This window comes from Adiantum capillus-veneris, chromosome 3 (genome assembly GCF_014529385.1).
Source record: "Adiantum capillus-veneris isolate H3 chromosome 3, ASM1452938v2, whole genome shotgun sequence".
Taxonomy (NCBI): Eukaryota; Viridiplantae; Streptophyta; class Polypodiopsida; order Polypodiales; family Pteridaceae; genus Adiantum; species Adiantum capillus-veneris.
The window spans coordinates 124,717,183-124,740,541 of NC_140933.1; the positions used below are offsets into that span (position 1 = coordinate 124,717,183).

Genomic DNA, 23,359 nt, shown 5'->3' on the forward strand with positions numbered 1-23,359 from the left:
CTTCATTGTTTGGCCCCTCAGAATTTTGGTTGGAGTTACACTCATGCTTCATGTAACAATACTTACATGAGACAGCGGACTTTGGACAGATCTTTGGTATATCCTTTGGTAGAAGGCGACTCAAATAGGGCTTCAAGCGATACCCGTTTACTTTCCTGGAGTGCTCTTTACCATTCAAGTCCATAAGCTGATAGTAACTTGAATTGAAAGCCTTCTTGACTATGTATGGCCCTTGCCATCTTGTTTCAAATTTGGCATCAAAACGATTATCGAGTCGATTGTCATACCTTAGCACAAGATCTCCTTCATTGATGCCTTTGTCCTTCAGTTTCTTGTCAAGCTTCTCCTTTGTCTATGTGGCTTTCCTCTTATAGCACTCGTATGCTGCTTCTCTTTTCCACTCAAGCTCAACTAAGGTAAGAAGTCGATCCATCCATGCTTCTTGATCATCTTGTGCTGATTTTCCATGAAGTCGCATTGTTGGAATGTTTAGCTCAATTGGCTGTAAAGCCTCTTGACCATAGACCAAGTGAAATGGTGTGAACTCCGTGGCTTCCCTATATGTGGTTCGATACGCCCACAAGGCACCATCCAAGAAGTCATCCCACAACTTTGTCTTGTTTTTCACCATCTTTCTAATGATGCCTGCAATGACACCATTAGCTTTTTCTACCAAACCATTTGATTGGGGATAGTAGGGTGTACTGTGACGATGTAAAATGTGAAGTTCTTCACAGACTTCTGTGAGCAATCCCTTTCTAAACCCTGGACCATTATCAGAAACAATCTCCAAAGGTGTGCCAAATCTACAACAAATGTGAGTGTAGACGAATTTGCTCACTGTCTTCTCATTTACCTTTGCCACACTTTGTGCTTCCACCCACCTAGTCATATAGTCTACAGCCACTAGAATGTAGAGTTTACCATTTTTTGTCCTAGGCAGAGGACCCATAGCATCAATGCCCCACTTTTCAAACGGTCCATTTGCAAGCACGATTTGCCTTGGACCATAAACCAATCTTCTATTCCCATTTACCTAACAATTGTGACAACTTTTACACCAATGTTGGACATCCACATGCAGACTTGGCCAAACATACCCCGCAAGCAAAATCTTCTTCACAGTTAATTCTTGGGCAAAATGACCACCACATGCTTCTTCATGCAAACCTTTTAGAATGGCTGGAATTTCCTCAATAGTTGGTACTCTTCTGCATACTTGATCCCTCCCTCTTTGATAGAGGGAGCCTTCTAGGAAGAGATATGCGCTTGCCTTCTTCATGAGTCTCCTCTTCTGAGCCTTCGTGAAGTCTTGTGGAAACTTGCCCTCCAAAATGTGGCTAATAATGGGAGTCAATGACTCCAATCCCTAGTATCTCTGTTGCTTGACAGTTGCTGCCACCATGATGACCTGCACTTCTTTCTCAACACATGTAACTACTTGCTGTGCAAGTAAATCGGCATCTTCATTCTGTTTCCTAGGAATATGATATAGTTTCACTTCTTCAAATTGATTAAACAATCTACGAATGGCATGAACTTTTGTCCGTAAGCTTTAATTCTTGCATGCCCAAATACCTAAAATCTGTTTAACAATGAGAAGTGCATCTCCCTTTACCATGAGGCGTTGTATCCCTTGGCCAATGCACATCTTCAAACCATGAATTAGTGTGTCGTATTCTGCTTCATTTGTTGCTAGCTGAACTTGGTAGATTGAACTTCTCTTTCATGACCACCTCTCCACTTGGGTTGAGCAACACTAGCCCTCCCCCTGCTTTTACTGTGGCTCGACGAAAAGCTCCATCAAAGAACAAGGTAAAAGCACTAGGAATACTTTTTGGTGGTGGCAATGGTAGGGTCTTTACTTCAGGCACCTTAATCTCCTTTTCATGCACCCTATAAGTCAGAATCCCTGCCAATTGTGCACGCACACTATCTTCTACCTTGAAAGAGTATTGAAACTCTTGCAACTCCATAATCCACTTTGAGATCCTAGTACTAAGATTCATTTGAGATGACACCCAAGGGAACAAATTCTCTGCAGTGAGAATTACAAAAGGTTTTGGTAGCAGGTAGGATCTAAACTTTCTCACCGCAAACATGAGAGAAAGCATCATGAGTTCTGCTACTGTGTAGTCTCTCTCCAAAGCATTCATGACCCTACTAGCAAAGTAGATGGGTCGCATCCTTGTACTGTGGGGATCTTGTTGTAGCAACACAGCACCAATTGTTTCCCTTCCAACACTAGAGCTAACAAAGAATGTGTACTCCCAACAAGGAGGCATGAGTGTTGGTAGCTCTGACAAAATGACTTTAATGTTACAAAAATACTCTTCAAGCTCATCAGACCATGCAAATTCTACTTGTTGTGTCAACTTTTGCAAAGGATGAAGCAACTCCGAGGCTAAGTGAATGAAGCGTGACATATACTTCACCTTTTGAATGAATGAGATGACCTCCTTAAGACTCTTGGGTGATGGTAGCTCAATAAGAGCCTTTGCCTTTGAAGGATCCACTTCAATGCGTTTGTAAAAAACTTTATGACCAAGCAAGATTACTTCATCCTCACCTATATGGCACTTATCGGGGTTGAGTTGACCTCCCATGTCGTAGAGCTTCTTTAAACCTTCTTCTACCCTTTGTAGATGCAATGATTTTGAGCTATAAATATAGAAATCATCAATGAACACCCTAATTGACTTTCCAAAGAATGCTTGAAACACCATATTCATGAAACGTTGGAATGTTGCAGGAGCATTTGTCAGACCAAATGGCATGACTCTAAAAGCATAACAACCCCAAGGAGTGATAAAGGTTGTTTTCAATTGATCTTCCAATGCAATACCTATTTGAAAGTAGCCTGAGTAGCCATCACACACAGTGTACTTCTCATGACCAGCTACCTCATTTAGTATCTCATCCTGAAATGGGAGGGGAAAGTGATCTCTTTTTGTTGCCTCATTGAGTGGACGGTAATCCACACACACCCTCCACTTTCCATTTTTCTTAGGAGTGACAACAACAGGAGAGACCCACTCTGAATTCTCCACTGGATAAATGAAACCTGCTGCTAGAAGCTTTCTTACCTACTTGAGTAGAGCCTGCTCCTTAATGACTCCTAGCCTTCGTAGCTTTTGAGCCTTAGGTGTGGCCTCTGGCTTCAACTCAATCTTGTGTTGAACAACATCTACTCCACGCACATCGGTGTAGTCTTTAGAAAAAAGCCTCGGAAATTTCCTTAGCACACATTTGAACTCCTCTCTTTCATCCTTTGTAAGTGTTGTAGACAACATACCTTCTAACATTCCTTCATCTTCCACCTTTTGGTTCTCTTGGGAACCTACCTCTTCCAAACCTCGACAAGAGGTCTCTTGGTTGCTTGGCTTAAACCTTACCCCCATGACTTCGATGGAAGACTCCTCTTCAGTAATGCTTCTACTACTTTCTTCTTCTGAAGTGCTATCGGTCCAACCTTCTTCCGTCTCACTTTGAGATGATTCTTCGTGGAGCTCCTCTTGGCGTTTCTCCTTCATGTCAAAGAAAACCTTCTTATGATTGTCATTCCTGCAAATTAATTTCCCACTCTCCCAATCCTGCAAAGCTCGCATTTTCATTAGCCATGGTCTTCCTCGGATAAATGGATAACCACTTTCCTTGGTCGACATAACATAAAAATCCACTGCCTTCTTAATGCCAAAGGCCTCCACAAAAACATTTTTACAAATGCCTACGCACGTAGCCTTGCTATTGTTTGCCATTTTCACTTTGATTTCAGGTGTCTCATGGATGTGCATGCCTAGTCTTTGCATGAGCGCTTCTGTCATGATGCAAATTTGTGCACCCCCATCCACTAGACCTTTCCTAACCAATCTTCCTTTATGTAACAATCTAGCACAGGTGTAATATCCTCGTTCATTTCAGCATGTGCAATTTTTACAACAGGAAAACTCTCTTTTACCTTTCTCCTAGTGCTAACTGCCTTTGTTAAATCCCTCCTAACTTGTGGGCATAATGCAAGAAACTGAGGCCATGAGATATCAGGACCCTTACCTCGCATGTCTTCCAACAGGTTGTATGGAGCCATACCATGTCCAAGAGGGCAGTCTTGGAGATTGATACAACGTCGAGTCCTCTTAGCTTCCTTGGTCTCCTTTGCCTTCTTGCCTTGTCCATGGTCACTCTGTGATGGGACACCCTCTTTCTCTTTACCTTTTCCTCGGCCACGCTTAATGCCATTGGCTTCCATGTCAACCTCATTTGAATTTGTCACCTCTACCACATGCACATTTGTATCTGGCAAAGGTGGAACTCCTTCTACCCCTTGTGGAGGTGGTCTTGGTCCATTTGGCCTTTGTAGAAGCCTTGGTTGTTGACCAGCTCCTTCTCCTGCATTCATCATTGGGTAATTCATGTTAGGTCTCCCTGGCTCTCCACGGGGCCAAGGACAATTATACATCCCATGTCCAAACTCTCCGCAATTCCAACATTGCAAGACTCTCCTAGGTCGTGGATCTCGCTCTTCAGACTTCTTTGCTTGTCCCTTTGGACCTACAGCTTGTGCAAGGTGAATTGACAGGCTGCTTAAAGATTCGTTTAACTTCTCAATTACTTCCTCCGTTACCTCAGGAAGATCTATCGATGTTGATGCTTGTGACTTACCTTTGGGTCTAAGACCTTCTATTGGAACCTCTCCCCTTAAGCACTTGAGTTTCCTATATTTCTCAGCAGCCCTAGTTTCAGTTGCATCAAAGGTAGCAGGTGCACCCGCCTCAACTTTTACCTTAAGGTCAAGAAAGAGTCCGGCTATGAACCTCTCCTTCTTTAAAAATTCTGCACCATCACCAGGGTTAGCAACATTTCGTATCCATAGAGCCCAAAGAGGTAGAAACTCTTGCTTGTACAAGTAGTAGTCATCTAAGTCTTTTTGCTTATGAGAAACAATGTCTTGCCATAATTTTTGAGTGTTTTGGGGATCAAAGAAGTATTTCTTGAAATGATTCAAAACTTCTGTGTAATTCCCCTTAACTTCCTCAGGCAAAGAGTCAAACCAAGTGCTAGCATCTTTCCTAAGGACCACCTCAAACATTTCTACACGTTCTTGATCAGTTATTATCCTCTTGATACGGCAAGACATCTTGAAATTCGCTAAAAATAATTCTGCATCCTCTCCAGGCTCTCCAAAGAAAAGAGGATACCCAGACATTTGGCGTTGGCTTTCCATTGAATTGATTTCAAAGTGACACCCGTTTTTGTTTTTCTTTCTTAAAAAGATTTACGCAATAATGTTTTCTAGCTTGCAATCTATTCTACAACAAAATAAAGATATTCACATCAAACGACCTATGATAATCAATAAGAGGTAGGATGACAGGGTTTGGTGATGCGAGAATTTCTCCTACTCTTTGGGCACCAAACATGAACACCATACGTTGTTGAAAATGGATTTTCCTACTAATTGCAATGTTTATTCTAATGTGTGGAGTGAAATGGAAGGGGAAAACCTCTATTCCTGGGCCATTATCCATGGTCTATGCATGACCTAATGCTTAAAACAAAACAAAAATATAGACGTCCAAACTAAGGTCGTACCTAATGAGAGGCAAAATAAAAGGATTTACTGAAGCGTTTATCTCGGCCAACCTAAGAGGACCTAAAATTCTACGAATGACACGTTGAAATTGCAACTTAGTACTAACAATTATGTGTACCTTTTGCCTTGCAATGGGAATGAAGGGATCATACAAATTTTCGTTATTCATGCAAACTACTTGACTATGCTAAAGGTTGATTCTACGCAAAAATACACAAGCCTTCCTCCGTGGGGGCACCAATTTGAGGCGGTCCGCGGCAGGCAACAAGAAGAGCAACCTCTAGACACCCTTCAAGGCTCCCGTGCTGCTCAATGGGGCTGGGGCACAACACAACACAAACCAAAACAACGAACCCACAGCCAAATCCCAACTACACCAGGGGCACCACCTAGTTTAAGAGCGAACTAGGACGCAAAAGAGGAGAATCGTTAGAGCAACCCACAAACAAGCAAGGAATTTACACTAACCCTAACACCAATGGAACACTCTCACACACTAAAACACGAGAGAGAGAGAGAGAGAGAGAGAGAGAGAGAGAGAGAGAGAGAGAGAGAGAGAGAGAGAGAGAGAGAGAGAGAGATAGTGCTCGGGCTGCTTTGAAACGCATCGGCAATGATCAAGCAAACCCAACTATATATTTAAGAAAGAGAGAGAAAGGGGGAGGGGGTGCTTGTTGCATTAATACCTTCTTACAAATCTGTCATGACAAATCAAAGTGAGATTAGTATGTGTTCAACATAGCTTGCGTAAATTTCACCACAACACATCACAAGAAAAGCCACCCCAATCACTGTCTTAAAGCCAGGGGAGTCCTCTCCACCCTGTCGCCCTCTTACAGTATGTGGGATTTATGGCTAGATTGATGACAACACCAGAGACAAGCTATCAAGAACTTAACAAAAAACACCAAGACACTTACGCATCATTGTTGTCCATTACTTCACGTTGGAAGGGAGACAAAGTATCCAAGCTTAGTCCAAATCCACCCTCCTTGATTCAGCAAATGTTGGGCTTACACTAGTAGGAGAATGATAAATTTCCTACTCTCAATTGAATGATCACTCTCTCTCTTACAATGGCATAGAGTTCCCTTGCTAATCCCCTATTACAACACATGCACATGCATAAGACAATGAGCTTCCACTCAAGAGCTCCTTCTAGAGAGGTTGAGCTTGGCTTCTCAAGCTATAGCATAGTGCTCTTGCTTATGGCTCCCCCCTTTTGTGCTAGCTACACCCTCCTTTCATAGCAATTTTGAAGGCTAGGGTTACTCTTCTAACCATGGTTGGGTTAGATTTTCAACAATTTATCTAATTTCTTTTGCTTGGAATTATCAAGAAGTTGGTGGGGAAAGAGAGAGGAGAGAAATGGAGGTGATAGGACTTTTCATAGTGGGTTAGTGTTAGTAGAGTTAGTATTAATTTACAAATGGAATTGGATATTTACAATGGGAGTATCCATGTAGGATACAAATAAGGAAGAAAAACTCTTAAGAGGTAAGAAAAGGTGGATTTCTTACAAGGTTGATGCTCCAAGTGTCTTGAGTAAGGCCAATTTTGACGCTTGTTGACGGTCCACTAGCTTCGACGGTACATTTTTTCTCCACTCTTGACCTTCCTTGAGAAACAAGGTAATTGAAGCTGAGTAATCAACCACCATGATGCTGTCTTTTAAGAGAAGAGGCTGAATTTTGTGGTTTTTTTGATAGATATGGGTAATTTGGAGGAGGAAAAATGAGACTAGGTGGTCAATTTTGGAATGGAATTGTGTGTGGGAGGTATGAGTTCACCATGGTTTCTCTTATTCTTCAAGGTTGAGGAGAAGGTGAGTAGGGTGCAGAGAGGAGTGGTGAGAGAGGTGGGGATGATGAGTGGAGAAGTGTGTGTGAAAGAGGAAAATGATAAAGTGGAAGAGAGAGTGTCGCTGCATAGCATGGGAAAACTGGGGTCCACTAATAAAATTATAGCTCACAGCTCGTAGCTCAAAAAAATATGAAAACATTTGAGGCAAAAGTTCAGCCCACGAGCTACAACTTTTGTTTGTATCACCTTTTCAAATTCGGAGAGCAAGTGAACTTTAAAAATTTAGCAAAACCGATCGTTTTTTTCCACTGCACAAGGTCCTTGTGGGGTCCTTCTTTGGATGATTCTTTTGAATACCTCCAAGAGTGAGCCCTCCATAGTGCATGTATGCATGCCACCTACCCTTGACCTTATTTGGTAGGTCTATAATTGAAGATATTGTTGAGATCATGATATAAGTGAATAGTACAACTAAGAAAATCAAATATTGAGGGGTCTAAAAAATATGTACATGTCAAATATAAATAATATAAGTGGAAAAAATATAAAGGGGTCAAAAGAAATCTCTCTCATTATGAGGCTACCATAAAAAGATAAATATTTTTGGTGTTCTAATTTTTTAGAAAAAAAACAAAATAGATGTAGGAAGGGAAAAATCACAATAGTGAAAAAATATACACATAAATAAAACTAGTTTTTTTGGATTTTTGTTGGGGTGGAGTTACACCAAATATAAGAGAAGCTTACATGAAAATATTTCTATATGGACTAAAGAGTATGAAAAATGGTAAGAAAAAATGTGGTAATGGTGAGGCAATGTACAGAGCATAAATAACACACACCTAGGTAGAAATATTTAAATAAATACCAAAATAATTATGAAAAAATATTTTATTTAGGCCCTATATACAAAGAAATATTTACATATGCATGGGCCATAATATACTTATATTTTTTATATTTTTTATTTTGTTGGCTCAACTAGCCCAATGACTAGCTAATTGAGGGTTTTTTATTTCAGTAAGGAGATATGGGAAAAGTCCCCTAACTCACGCACACCTATGTACAGTGAAATGGTAGGGATAGCCACAGTGTTTGGGTGATTTTGGTAGGGTGAGGTAACTCACTGTGGCAATTACAAAGAGCCGAAAAACGGCTATCACTAGCATAGAGAGACCAAATAGTGATTTATACCCGGGAGCATAATGTGCCAAAACAATGAGGGTTTTTACAATGCTATGAGGGCCCCTTGTGGCCTTGGGGCCATAGGATGTCAATATAGAGCATAGAGCATAGAGAGTTTCTTACTATCATAGAGGGAACCCTATGGCCTTGAGGCCACCGGGTGTCAACGTAGAGAAAACAGAGGTTCATACTAGCATAGAGGGGACCCTATGGCCTTCAGCCCACAAGGTCTCCTCAATGTCATAGAGAGAATCCTATGGCCCTGGGTCCATAGGTTGCCAAAAAACCCTCATGAAGGGTTTCTTCAAAACATATAGGATGTGTAGAACATAGAGAGTTACTTACTAGCATAGGGAGGACCCTATGGCCTTCAGGCCATAGGGTGCCAATATAGAGCATAGATCGGTTCTTACTAACATAGAGAGACCAAATAGTGCTTTATACATGTGGCCATAGGGTGCAAAAACAACATTGAGAGTTTTTTCGAAACAATGAGGGCACCTTGTGGCCTTGGGGCCATAGGATGTCAATATAGAGCATAGAGAGCTTCTTACTAGCACACAAGGAGGATATTAAATATAGGAGATTTTCATTTAGAGCTTTCTCTACAAAGTTAGAGCTTTTTGTGGGTATAAAAAATCAGATGTAACCTTTTGCACATACTAAGGTATATAGCTTTTGAACTAGGTCGATAAAGTGCATAGTAAAAAATTTGTGCTCTACATGTTTGTGACACAATTAAGGGCCATCGTAATACAACATAGATTTGATTTAAAAAAAATTAACCATATCAATGTCAATATATTGATACTGCAATGTCATATACGTAGTATTTATAAGAAATATCATCACAAAGTCTATGTTTATGATCCACAAGAATTTTAGTACAAAGTAAAATATTTGAATTTTTGGTATGAGGTAAGTTGAAGTCTACTCTAGCACAACGAGTATTTATCTTGTTCGCATTATAAGTCAAGGAGAGAGAGAGAGAGAGAGAGAGAGAGAGAGAGAGAGAGAGAGAGAGAGAGAGAGAGAGAGAGAGAGAGAGAGAGAGAGATAGAGAGAGAGAGAGAGAGAGCAAAGTGAAATATTTAAATTTCTTGCATGAGAAAAGTTGAAAGAGAGAGAGAGAGAGAGAGAGAGAGAGAGAGAGAGAGAGAGCAAAGTGAAATATTTAAATTTCTTGCATGAGAAAAGTTGAAGTCTACCCTGGCAACAAGTCTCTATCTTGTTTTCTCTACAAGCAATTAGAGAGAATATGAGAGAGAGAGAGAGAGAACAAAGTGAAATCTTTGCATTTTTGGTATGATGAAAATTGAAGTCTACTCTAGTAATGAATCTTTATCTTGTTCATGCTATAAGCAATTAGAGAGAATAAGGGAGACCCCCCCCCCCCCCCCCCCCCCTCACACACACACATGATGATTTTTGAGTAGGCATTTTCTTGCATTACCCTAACCCCAATAAGAACAACAAGAACAAGATAATGACATGAGAAACACAACATTTTCCCCATAATTGAACAACATATAGATTGAGCCTCGATTTTCAAGTCAAGGCACCATGATTGTGGATTAAAAAACCCTTCTGGGGACAAGGGAAAAACCCACAATCTCCATATGTTGCTCGTTGTTGCATTAAAAAAATACTATCTCAAACAATATATAGAGTCAAGTCACAAAAATAATTGTCCACCAATGGAAGTAGCTAATCTACTAGTTTTCCTCCTCAGGATTAGGACCACAAACTTTCTTCTCTAAACACTCAGAGAAGACAAAGAAATCACCCTCTAACATTAGACAGTGATGTATCTCCTTTGTGCAAGCAAGCCCCAAACCACCACACCCGGCAAAGATGTCCATAACATGGTCGTCCTCATATGTGAATGTTTCTAGCAACCAACTGTGTTAAACATAATAATCAAAGTTTAACGACAAGAGATTGCATAGAACTATCAAGATGTGTGTCCTGATTCACAAGAGTTCATGGCTAGAAAGTTACCTGTAAAAAGTCTCAGTACGCTCTACTCCCCCTCGAATCAAATCTCCAGCTAAAGTTGTATAATCATTACATAAACGAGCAGGAGACTCTGTGAGGTAGCTTCTTGAGGCCGGAAAGAACTCAGGAGAAACATCCTCCCCAGCCTTTCTATCATAATGAGGTGTAATGCTTTGAGCATTCTTACAATAAAATAGACCAAGAGTGAGATCCATCACCTATGAAAGGAGAGAACAAATCACTTAATAAGAAGAACTCTAAATTCATACGCAAGCTTTAGATAGAGAAGGCAACCTCACCTGCTCACCAGTCTCTGGGTGTAAATATCCCCCATCACACATCAAAGTCCACGAGCGATGGAGCTGCAAACTAAATCTATTAGCTTGCATGACAAGATCTCCCAAATGTTGTGCAAGAGACAAAGTCACCAAGAAACCCTCGTCTGCCAAGTGAACATCAGCAATTTCCATGACACCAGTTGCCAAGGCAGTGGAAAAGTGGTTCCACTCAGGAACAACTTTTACATTACCTACACAAGCAAGTTAAAATGAAAAATTACATCATAACATAAATGCATTCTATAACGAGCACGAAGCCTCCCAAATGACATAAAAAAAGTTCACCTATAGTGTGATTGTGAATACCATCAACTAACATGGACGTAGGGAAGTCTGCAAAGATCAATCTTGCCACATATTGGGAGATTTCCCCCTTCAATGCATACTCGCGCCCATCATAGATTGGTGTTTTCTTGAACCACATTTCAATACTAACACAAAAAAAATAATTATGGTAAGAATACATTATGGTAATATAACTTTTTAGAGAAATATGTAAGTCTTACCTATGCCATGCTAGGTCATCAATTGCTTCCACATCCAATAACAAAGCATCCACACATGTAATAAACTCCTCTCCTAAACATGAAAATGCAATTTTCAATTGCTTAGAATCTCAAACAATATTTAGAAAACCATAGGACATGTCAATGGTTAATGCAAGCAATAATTAATTAGAGTAATAAAAAGCAAATAAACAAGCAAAGAACGTCTACCTGTGGTACGTTTTGTTGGCATCCGCTCATTTAGAGAACGACTCATAATAGTCTCGGAGAAGCAAGACTTTGATGCTAGGGTGGATCTTTTTGGTAGAAGAGAAGTTGGAAAGCTCTCCTCTTCAACATCAACATCTACAGGCACATATTGGGGGGTTTTTTCTATACTTTTTTTACGTTTTCTTGCACGTGAGGGTGGCTTGGTGGATGTCTCAATGTATGTATCTTGGGGTGAGATTACACCTTCATTAGAGATGGGACTCTCTTCCAAAAAACCTTTCCATAAAAAAGTTCACAAAAAAAAAAGACCAACAAAATTCTATCTTAACTAAAATATAGTACTTCATACAAGAGATTGTAGTTCACTTACGAGCATGAATCTCTTGCTTGCTCTTTGGGATAACACCTAGGGGATACTCCAACCACCATGGACAGTGAGAGCACTCCCAAGGTGTAATACCCTTTTCCAAGAGTGTTGACGAGAACATAGTATTCTCGTCCTCTTTATCTAACCATTCTTGTACATCCTCCGGCATAGACTCTATCATCTTTAGCCGCATACAATTCAATAGCCATCCAAATGAAAATTCAATATAAAAATGATACAATAAAATACATCATCATGAAACGAAATTAGTATTCAAGAAATCCAATACCTGTACACAAGACGTTTGCTTTCATGCAACACTTCGGGTAAAGAGGCATAATCTGAAGCACTCTTCATGTTTGCCATAACATGAGTATAAGCCAATGAAACATGTGTCTTCCTAGATGCCTTAAAGAAGGCCTCAAATCTTTTTGGCAACAAAGGACCCTCCACCTCAAACTTAGCAATAATAATTGTAGCTTCACCAAACATTCCCTGCCAATAGGTCTCTTGCCTCATGTAAGCTCTAAGTTTCTTATAGTCTGCAAAATGACCTCCTTTGGAGTCCTTAACTTTGGTCAAAATCATCATGTGAAGAAGTTCTTTGCGTCTATTGAATTACAATCGTTGATCCAAAAATTAATGTTACTAATTACATTGCACGTAAAAATAATAAATCAAAGTTTAAGATGAAATAAAACATACCTCTCTATTGTGATCTTTGCGGCGCACAAGCTGTATAATTTATCACGAGTGATCCCTACCATTGTTTTGTCATGCCAATCTTTGTCAAATAGCATAGTAAAAAACTCTTCACCATGTGCAAGATTTGCAATAGAAAGGTACTTATATCCACTATCCCTCATTTTTTCTTCTTCCTTCTTTAAAGCTTCATTCATCTTCTTTTTTAAATCCTCCCCAAGAAGACCTAAAGTTCTAAGCCTTCTCTTTTCATCAGCCAAAAAGGACTCCCATCTCCCCTTCAAAGCAAAACAATTATTTGGCAATGTTTTCATGAGCCATTAGCAACACAACACAAACAAATCCATGACTGCACATAAGCTTCCCATGCAAGAATTCAAGGTATATTTCAAACCATCACTCCCTCCATATCTTGCCACCGCCGCAAAAGCTTCCCACATGGGAATTCAAGGCATATTTCAAGCCAAAATTCATCCATAACTTGCCACCTATGCAAAGGCTTCCCACATGAGAATTCAAGGCATATTTCAAGCCAAAATTCACCCATAACTTGCCACCTCTGCAAGGGCTTCCCACATGGGAATTCAAGGCATATTTCAAGCCAAAATGCACCCATAACTTGCCACCTCTGCAAAGGCTTCCCACATGGGAATTCAAGGCATATTTCAAGCCAAAATTCACCCATAAATTTCCACCTCTGCAAAGGCTTCCCACATGGGAATTCAAGGCATATTTCAAGCCAAAATGCCATCCATAACTTGCCACCTCTGCAAAGGCTTCCCACATGGGAATTCAAAGCATATTTCAAGCCAAAATTCCATCCATAACTTTCCACCTCTGCAAAGGCTTCCCACGTGGGAATTTAGGGCATTATAAAAATCGTAACCCAATCCATAGTTTGAATAGACTTCCCACATGAAAATTAAAGGCTTATTTGAAAACATGGAGTCATGCATAACTTGTAACCTTCAACTAAGGCACCTTCAAAGTAAAGTAGTTGAAGACATACTCATTCTCAAAGTACTTGCAATTTAAATTTTTTAAAGAAATGTATTTATTATCCCAAACAAGTTGAGCATCATGACATACTTTCCAAACAAGTTGAGCAATCAAAATGCATGGCGTTGAGTACCATGGCACAATCCCTTGGTTATGTCTTGCCTCCAATTTAAGCTCAACCTCCATCCAAGATCTCTGCTCAGGAGTGAGATATTCCATTATGCTCGACTTGTTTGCTATACCAAACTTCTGAAACATAAATACTTCATGTGCCAAGTTGGGTGGAGCTGTTGCCCGCGAGATTCTAAAAGCAAGAGTTGACGGATAATCAAATGAAAAAGCACATTACAACCAGAGAATTGAGCAACAATAATCCATATAATTCTTACTCGTTTGTTGTATCAAGACTCAAAATCAACTCTGCTTCCTTCTTTTCATCTATCTCAATAAATTCACAACGAACTTGCACATGATATTTTTCATCCTCAAAGTGCTCTACAAAAGAAACATCATCCAAAATAAATTTTCAAGTACAACAATGTATATTCAAACTCAAACACAAGAGAAAAGAAGCACTTGCCTTCTTCAATTCGTCGCATCCAAGTTTTTGACCTGTGGTTACCATCCCACACAAAAAACAGTTTGCCTCGAAGATCTACCCAATCACCCACAAGATTCTTTTCAAATTCTACATTGAGTCTTTGCCATATTGGATCCCACTTCTCAATCGTGTCCTCTATCAAATGTTTTGTTTCTCCATGTTGTCCTTTAAGTGAAACAATAAAAGAACCCATTGAAGAGACATAGCCAACCCTATCAAACGTGGATGTCAACCAAGGTGCATCCGAAATTGCACATCGAACAGCATCTGTAGCTATTAATCTACATAAGGGAACAAAAGAGGGTTCTGACTTTCTTTTGATATGAAATTGACTTATGACTTCATTCATCAACCCTAGAGACACATTCTCCCCAAAAACCCTGTCATGCTTTGAAAAGTCGTCTTCTTCATCCTGGTTATTGTTCTTTGTGTGAGTAGTTTGTGGAGTGGGAGCAAAAGATGGACCAACAGTATTTGGAGTGATAGCAGTGCTATTAGAAGCTCCATCTATAGACCTGTCCAAGGACCACGCTTCATCATCAACATACACACATTGATTTCTTCTTTTCACAGACTTCTTTGGCGGACTCATTGGTAGAGTCCTTGAGGAACCTTCCTCAATTGTAACTTGCCTTCCTTGAAAAGTCCCAGACCGTAGAGTCATACCCCCTGAACATTTCGCTTCTCGTTTTCTCATGGAGCGTTTAGGAGCCATGGTAAATATCTTAAATCTCTATAAAGAAAATAAATAAGATAATCAAGACTTTGTTTACAATTACTAACTCTCTCTTAAAATACTATAAGTGCAAAAAAACCATAACAAATATATAAATACCAAAGGACAAAGAAGAAGAAGAAAAGCTTGACCTTCTGCTAAAAAATGAACATAAGATAAATACCTGATAAAAATGAACCTTCAAGATGGTTTCAAGGCATAAAAACTTCACGTCAAAACCTGTCAAAACTAATAACCAAATAGCAACATGTCAAAACCAATAACTAGCACCAAAATTTTCTCAGTGGAACAATTCTCCATTAAGATTTTGAAGTGGACTTGAGGTACCGTATACTCATATACATACCTTGAGAAACATCAAAAGACACTAATTTGTTTTGGCCTCCAATAACTTGCGACTAAGCATGCCATGATTTTGAGAAATGGAACGACTTTGCTAATCACCTCTTAATTATGGATTAAGTGGCTTCCAGTGCTCCTGTGGCTTAATGATTAAGCATACATTGGCCATGGCAATGCCATGCTTTGAACCCTTAATCAGAGCTTGTGCTCAAACGACATTGCCTTGCTACGACCCATGACATGAAAATACCTAAAACCTATAACCTCTAGAAATTGCGGAAACTAGGGTGCAACAAGAATGCCAACCAAGGCTAACAGAAAAGCATAAATACAGAATTGCCAGTTATGTGCTAAACAAATTGTTCGACTGAATGCAATCGAGGAAAGGCTTTCCATCCATTGCCAGCCTTTTTCAATGCATTGCACTGCCAGAGTAAATTTTCCTTGACATTTTTATTTTAAGCAAAGTAGAGGGGGCATACGTCCTATAACCAACGCTCAAAGCTTACAGGTGACAAATGTACGGCCAAAATTGAGAGAAATTTGAGTTTGTTGATGAAAAATACTTACCTAGATTGCCAAAATCCAAGAAAATTAAAGAGCAGCAGGGTGGTAGAGAGTGGAGCTTGCATGGTACTATGTGGTTCTTGAGATGGATTACTATTAAAAGTTACTGTATTTCTAAGGGCTGAGTGTATATGGAAGTTATAAATAGCTTCATAATAGGACTTAACTTTAGGCTAAATGGGTTTGGATTATTAGAACATGAAGTGCAAGTTAGAATCCCAACCATAAGTTGGTGTAGTGGGTAGGCCGGGTGGGAGGTTCTTTTTGGTTTTCCTTTGCAATATTCCAAAGGATAAGGAGGAGGCATCAAGGTATCACTCTGTGAAGGTGGGAAGGCAAGATGAAATAGTGAGCCCACCGGTTGTAACAGAATTCCTTGTTTGAAAGTGCAACAAGCTGGTGTTGCTGCTGGCCTGGTGAAGTAGCTACTCACTGTTGAGAGTGGAGGACGCACTGGCACATGCGGTGATAAGGCCGATGGTACATGGTACACACTAGTGCATCTTTTATCCCTCGTAAATTCAGCACTACTGATTACAACGCTAAGAGGCGACACAAGCTCAAAGAAACAAGAGAGACCATCCATGAATGTGTCTGCATGTGCAATACTCAATTGTATAGCACATCTACATCAAAAGAAATGGCTTGCTACATGTGTGTAGCGCTTATTGTCTATCTCAGATTATCTGCAAGATCTACATATCAAGAACCTATGGTCACCAGTTGTGGCGTGTTCTCATGGCACTTGTTAAAACACTTATCTCCATGCTCTCGTGAATAATGCATTGCACTGTTGGGAACTTTGTGAGTTATGCATGGTCTGGGATCAGAATTCATTATGTTTGCTGTGTTTTTTTGGGTGCATGGCGGCCACATGTGCAGATAAATTTTTCCTGATCCGAAGACCTACAGCCTCAACTCTGCCCCATCCCAAACTATGGTGCATTTGATCATCATCAGTGGTGTCTAAAAGCTACTCCCACCTGCGGACGGTGCTTGGTATTCTAAAACCTGTTCACCATGTACAAGGCACGCCACGCCAGGGAATCTCCTGCTTTAGCACCCCAGCATCTGCAGTCTTCAAAGCCAAAACAGTGCTTCGAATGGAAACCTGATCAAGGTTTGTAGATGGAACCATCGCGTAAACCTGAGCTCGCGTAAACTGCAGCAGCCACGCCAGGGAATCTCCTGCGTCAGCGAATCTCCTGCACGATACTGAACCTCTGGCTGTGCAGGGACGACGACGACGCAGGGTCCGACGATGACGACACAGACGATGCAGGGTCCGTCTGACGATGACGACGCAGGGTCTGATGATGACGACGCAGGTGTACAAGAACGCTATCTGTCCGCGTGCGCGTAGACGGACAGAGTGCTCGCACCGGAGAGGACGAAGTTTCACAAACCAAGCAGAGCTTGGGTAGAACACATGGATTACACTCCTCAAAATACTTCTCATCCTCGCATATCTCCTCCTCCATCTCTCCCTCCACGCCTTCTCCCCACTCATTGAGCACGCTATCCGTCTGTGCGTGCGCAGACGGATAGCGTGCTCAATGAGTGGGGAGAAGGCGTGGAGGGAGAGATGGAGGAGGAGAGAAAAAATGTGATGTACATGGTCTGCTCACTGGTCTGCACCGCCATTTTTTCCACAGATAAGAAGCTTTGCAAAGTTAAGGGTTATTAATAATTTTAGGGTTTTAAACCTTGAGGATCTTCTTAATTTGAGGAAAAATTACCAAAATACCCTTCTAATTTGTGCAAATTCCAAAAATACCTCTCAAATTTCAAACTTTTCCAAAATACGCTTGCTCACGATTTTCTATCTTTATTAATTTTTGACAATCGAGATCTGGTTTTTAGTGCTCACCTCCCAAAAAAAGAGAATTATGTCTTAAAATAATGACACAATTCATCTCCAAAGCGTAAATAACCAGCTTGAATTCTAGTTTTTGACAATCAGTCTTCTTATGAAAAGCTACAATTTTTTTAATCTTTGGATAAATTTACTCTCACAAAGAGGGGTATTTTGAGAATTATGAAAAATTTGAAGGATATTTTGGGATATTCCACAAATGAGAGAGGTATTTTGGTAATTTTTCATTAATTTTATTATCAAACTTTAGATGGTCGAAAAAACCTAGGTTTTTGTGAAATCTAGTGGATTTTTTTCGTAATACCTACGAAACTTATCCAAAAAAAACCTCTTGGTTTTTGTGTTTATATTCTTGAAAATAGGTGTATTTTGTGGAATGATCTGCATGTCTAATGATTGCGAGTCTCTTTTACCTCGTAAATATATGGTTTTTACCTAACGTTATGATTGGAGAGAGGATATTAAATTATGATTGTAGCCGTCGGTATTATTTAAAAATCAACCATGAGAGGATATTAAATTATGATTGTAGACATCGTCATTTATGACGCGGCAGTCACTGATTCTTTGAAGAATATTACATTAGTAGAAATATATGCATTCTCTTTTAACATTATGTTTTATATTTTGGTAAGAAATTTGTATTAGGTCTAGACAAGCAGCTGCTTCCTTTGTCTTGCTATGGAGATGGATAGAGTAACTATCTCTTGGACACTTGGAAAATAGACTCACACTAGAGAAGTAGAGCTTCGACACAACAAACTCTTGCTCAGCAAATATTATCTTCAGTGTCTTCTTCCTCCAACCTACAAATTTACCTGTTTGAAAGCAATAGTTTACATCGGGCTGGAAAAAATGTATATCGAAACCCCTTCACAGTGGGATATTGATGAAAATGAGCACTTTTTACTAGACTCTACTCTCTCTTCTGAGTATTTCATTGAACATTCTAGTGATATGCTCTATATTACAGATAGTGGCGAGAGTGATTTTGGTGCTAAGCTAGGCATAACAAGCATCAACAACAGTCCTTGTGCAAAAGAAGATTGTTTTGAGATAAACAATCCATCAATGCAAGAGGAAACAAAGCCCGTTGATAAAAAACAAAGATTGGATTCCAGTGATGATGGCGTGCATGATTTGACAAAAAACTCCATTATCCCTTGGATTTTAGGTAGCAAAACATGTTTCAGACTACAACATCTGGTAAACAATAGTAAGGAAATCAAACAGGTGACTGAACTTCCACAAGTTTATGATGGTGACATTTCCTTTGAGCTACCCCCCGTTGAAGAAGGTTGTAAGAGGATGGAAGGGATGGAGCAAAAATTTGATGGTCATCTTTGGACAAGGCCGCATAAAACTAACATGTCCATAAATTGTACTGTTAAGCTTAGTTATTTCTTGGGCTCATTAGTTTGTCATAGAGTTCTTTGCCCGTATTATTTGAACAACGCCAAGTTCAATGTATCCTTCTTTCATGGTTACTTGGATAAGCAAGTAAGCAAAGGGCTTCTATGTGAAGACGAAAACCTTCGTATCACTTGTCATTATTGCAAAAAAGTTGTTTTCTGTAAGAGTCCTTGTTCTTGTAAAGTGTACTGCATTTTGCCCTCAGATCCAAAGCTTACAAGAATGATGATTTACATAGGTCATCACTTGCATGAAGTTCAAGCAGGTACATCAAGAGCCACAATAGAGAGAATACGGAAGATGGTTGCAAGTGTCTTGAAGGTGAATAGAAGTAGTGGACCAAGAAGAGTTCAGATGATTGTCGCCAGACAATTATTGGTTGACGCTATTGTTGGTTCAAATGAATTAAAAATGGGGGAGTCAGAGCTCTCAAATATATTGGAAGAAGTGATTCCACTGGTTCAGAATCAAAGGTAAAACATTTGACATTTAGATTTTTTAGTGCAATAAGGTTATTTCAATTTTTGACTTGTTTTGTATAGATTTAAGGTAATGGTAGCTACTGAGAAAAGACAACAATACTCGATTGTTGAGGATGGGTTTGACCACATCATGGTTTTGAAGAAAAAATGTCACTTTCCTTACTTTCATGGGAGTCGTTTCCCTGGACAAGGTGGCCCAAATGATAAGTGCTACATCTTTGAGATGTCAACAAAAGGTCAAGGGTCTGGTATAGACCTTGTCAATCGCATGCGTCGAGGAGGAAATGGAGATTTGAGTGCTTCTTGGGTGCATTTTGATCACACACACAGAATAGATGGATGGGCAACTATGTCATGCTCTGTCTATGATGCAAGGTAACTTTTTTATGGTTTGGAGCATTTTGTCATTACATCATTTGCAGACTTGTTGTGGCTAAGATTTGTTATTTTCTTTAGTTTGAAGGGATTGATGGTTATAGCGGTTTGTGACACCAAAGAGGAGGATACAGACACACAAGTCTTGTTTTGGAGATCTCTTAATGATGTTTTGGCTCAAGAAGGTTATCCATCAGCAGACTTTGCAGGCTTTATGGCTGATGAGGCTGGAGCAAACTGGGCTGCCGTGCGTACAATTTTCAATGGAGGGCCAAATAACATCATGATTGGAAGGGAAAGGTCCTGTCTCTTCCATTGGGAGAAAAGTCTACAGAAACACACTAAAAAATATATAGACAAAGAAAAGTTTAGTATCCACAAAGACATGTGTGAGACTTGGCGCAAATCAAGGACAATGGGTCTGGCAATGAAGCAAGCAGAAGCAATTAGAAGATGGTGGTCAAATAATGTTGCAAGTGAGAATATCAAGTCACTGGAGAAATGGTTCAAGTGGTGGGAGACAAGGATATCTCATTGGGGTAGCCTACACAATGAAGTATGATACAATCATGAGCCTAACTTTGACCTTCTCTATTTTTTGTTTCACTGATTCAAAGTTTTTTGTTGGTGGAATGTAGATATCTATGAGTCCTTGGGAAAAAGCTCAAATTCCTAGTACCAATTTGTCAGAGACCATTCATGCATCTTGGCTTGCTGGTGAAGGGGGTAGCAAAAAAATTTCCTTGTATGATGCATGTGTCACTGATGTCATCAATGCTTACATTCAATGCACAAAGCAACATGGCTATCTGACTGGTAGATACATAGGGCTTGGTCCGGATATGCAAACGTATCTAGAGAGATCAAGAAATAAAGAGAAAACTCTCAGCCCACTTGCACTGGCACATGCTCTCCAAGGAGCAGTCGCAGGCACACCATTTTATGGGCAACCTTTATTGCATGGAGACAGGGAAACCGTGCAAAGAAAGAAGGCAAGAGGGTTTGCAGAAACAGCTTCTCATAAGCCTGGTTATGTGATGGAGTCTAGACAACGAAAAGAGCACGGACGACCACGAAAGATTTTGTTTGATACGGACATGAAGAAAGAGGGACATAAATTTGATGTGAATGCAGATTCCACAGATGAGGAGATTCATGCAGATAATGTAAGAGATGACACCGCACCCTCTATTAGTGAATATGCTATAGGTGATTTTGAGATTGCTGTGCCAAGGGTTCATTGGGCAATCAGACGAATGCCTCAAAATGTCTCTCGTAAGTGATTTGGTTTGCTTGAAGGGAGAAGATGTGAGAATGTCATGCAAAGTAGGTCTGCAGGACTTGTGGCCCCAAGCTTTTGGGGAGAGAGAACTTACAAAGACTAGAGGCAACACCAATGGATGTGGTTTTGTGGCCATGATGTGCAGCACACTAAAGTTGTGGCCAAACAAGTATTGTCACCACCGGAAAGGCCAACAACTTGGCTAGTAGAGAGTGGAACAAGTGTATCAAAGGAGGAGTATGCTGGTTTTCTAGGGGCAGGTTTTTTTATTAGAGCTCCTTCTCCAAAGGTTGTCAAGAAAGGGGAGACAATGGGAAGCTCTAGCAAGCACAATAAAAAATGGAGGTCCGGTGTCTCTAAGGAGACAAATAAGCGCATGGAAATAGGAGCATGTATGGAAGCTTGTTTTGTACAAGAGATAATTATGGTGCCTGATCGTCATGCCGTGTTCAAGATATTAACGCAAGATGTATATGATGTGCATGTGGCTATGGAGCCCTACTGTACATGCCCTGATTTTCAAGGACGGGAGAAAGCAACAAAATCTTACATAGCTTGTAAGCATTTATACTTTGTCTACACACAGATTCTTGGGTTGGATGGTAAGCAACATATGATTATACATCAACCAACACTACGTGAAAGAGATCTCACTTTCATCTTGAATCAGCCCCGACGGTATACGCCTTCAAAGAAGTAGAGAAGATAGAAATGCCCAGTAGTTTGCACAATTTGTTTTGACATTTTGGTGGGAGATCGTACACTTTGTGAGTCTCCATTTTGGAATTTCCCAGTAAAACAATCTCCTCGATCGCATGCTTTTTGCCTTGTTCTATTTGGGACCCTAAATATTGTTGCTTTTGGCGAATCTTTATTTGAAATGATGGTAGTGCTTGTAGCATGTGCAAAATTGTTTTGAGTATTTAACTTTGACATGTGCAAAAATAGTACTTTTTTGGTTGTAGCCTTGTAGGTTTCTCTACAAGAATGACATACATAGAAGTTCTTGTTGGGTTGTACTTTTTTTTAATACACTAATGCTGTTGTTCTGAAGGGATTGTACATGTATCAAACTTGCAAAGATAGATAAAACTTAGAAACATCTAAGTGAACACTCTAGTTTGAGCATGCAACTTAGGAAGACCTAAACTATGTGAGAAAGCTCCAAATGAAAAGCTTTCAAAAAATTGACACTCGCATACAAGGAACCCTATGGCCTTCAGGCCACAGGGTGTCAACGTAGAGAAAACAGAGGTTCTCACTAGCATAGAGGGGAACCTATGGCCTTCAGCCCACAAAGTATCCTCAATATAGAGCAAATAGTGTTTTTACTAGCATAGAGAGCACCCTATGGCCCTGGGTCCATAGGTTGCCAAAAAACCATCATGAAGGGTTTCTTCAAAACATAGAGGGCACCTTGTGCCCTTGGGGTCATAGTATGTGTAGAGCATAGAGAGGTTCTTACTAACATACAGGGGACCCTATGGCTTGAATTAGGGTGCCAATATAGAGAATAGATCGGTTCTTACTAGCACAGAGCGGACTCTATGGCCTTCAGGCCAAAGGGTGACAATATAGAACAAAGATCAGTTATTACTAGCATAGAGAGACCAAATAGTTCTTTATACCTGGGGCCATAGGGTACCAAAACAATGAGGGTTGTTCAATGGCATAGAGAGCACCCTATGGACCTGGGTCCATAGGTTGCCAAAAAACCCTCTGAAGGGTTTCTTCAAAACATAGAGGGCAACTTGTGGCCTTGGGGTCATCGGATGTGTAGAGCATAAAGAGGTTCTTACTAGCATACAGGGGACCCTATGGCCTAAAGGCCATAGGGTGCCAATATAGAGCATAGATCGGTTCTTACTAGCAAAGATCGGACCCTATGGACTTCAAGCCAAAGTGTGCCAATATAGAGCATGGAGAGGCTCTTACTAGAATATAGGGGACCATATGGCTTTCAAATCACATGGTTCCAATATAGAGA

At 40.1% G+C, this 23,359-nt stretch overlaps 1 protein-coding gene across 1 annotated transcript; it reads right to left on the reverse strand.

Annotated features, from left to right (window-relative positions):
- Positions 1-10,293: 10,293 nt before the first annotated feature.
- Positions 10,294-15,014, reverse strand: LOC147461652 (uncharacterized). Its single transcript, XM_086506041.1, has 6 exons — positions 14,765-15,014; positions 11,421-11,493; positions 11,200-11,345; positions 10,876-11,105; positions 10,580-10,758; positions 10,294-10,480 (listed from the first exon to the last, which is right to left on the reverse strand). Exons 1-6 carry the CDS (start codon positions 15,012-15,014, stop codon positions 10,294-10,296), a joined length of 1,065 nt encoding a protein of 354 aa, XP_086362167.1.
- Between the last annotated feature and the right edge of the window lie 8,345 nt (positions 15,015-23,359).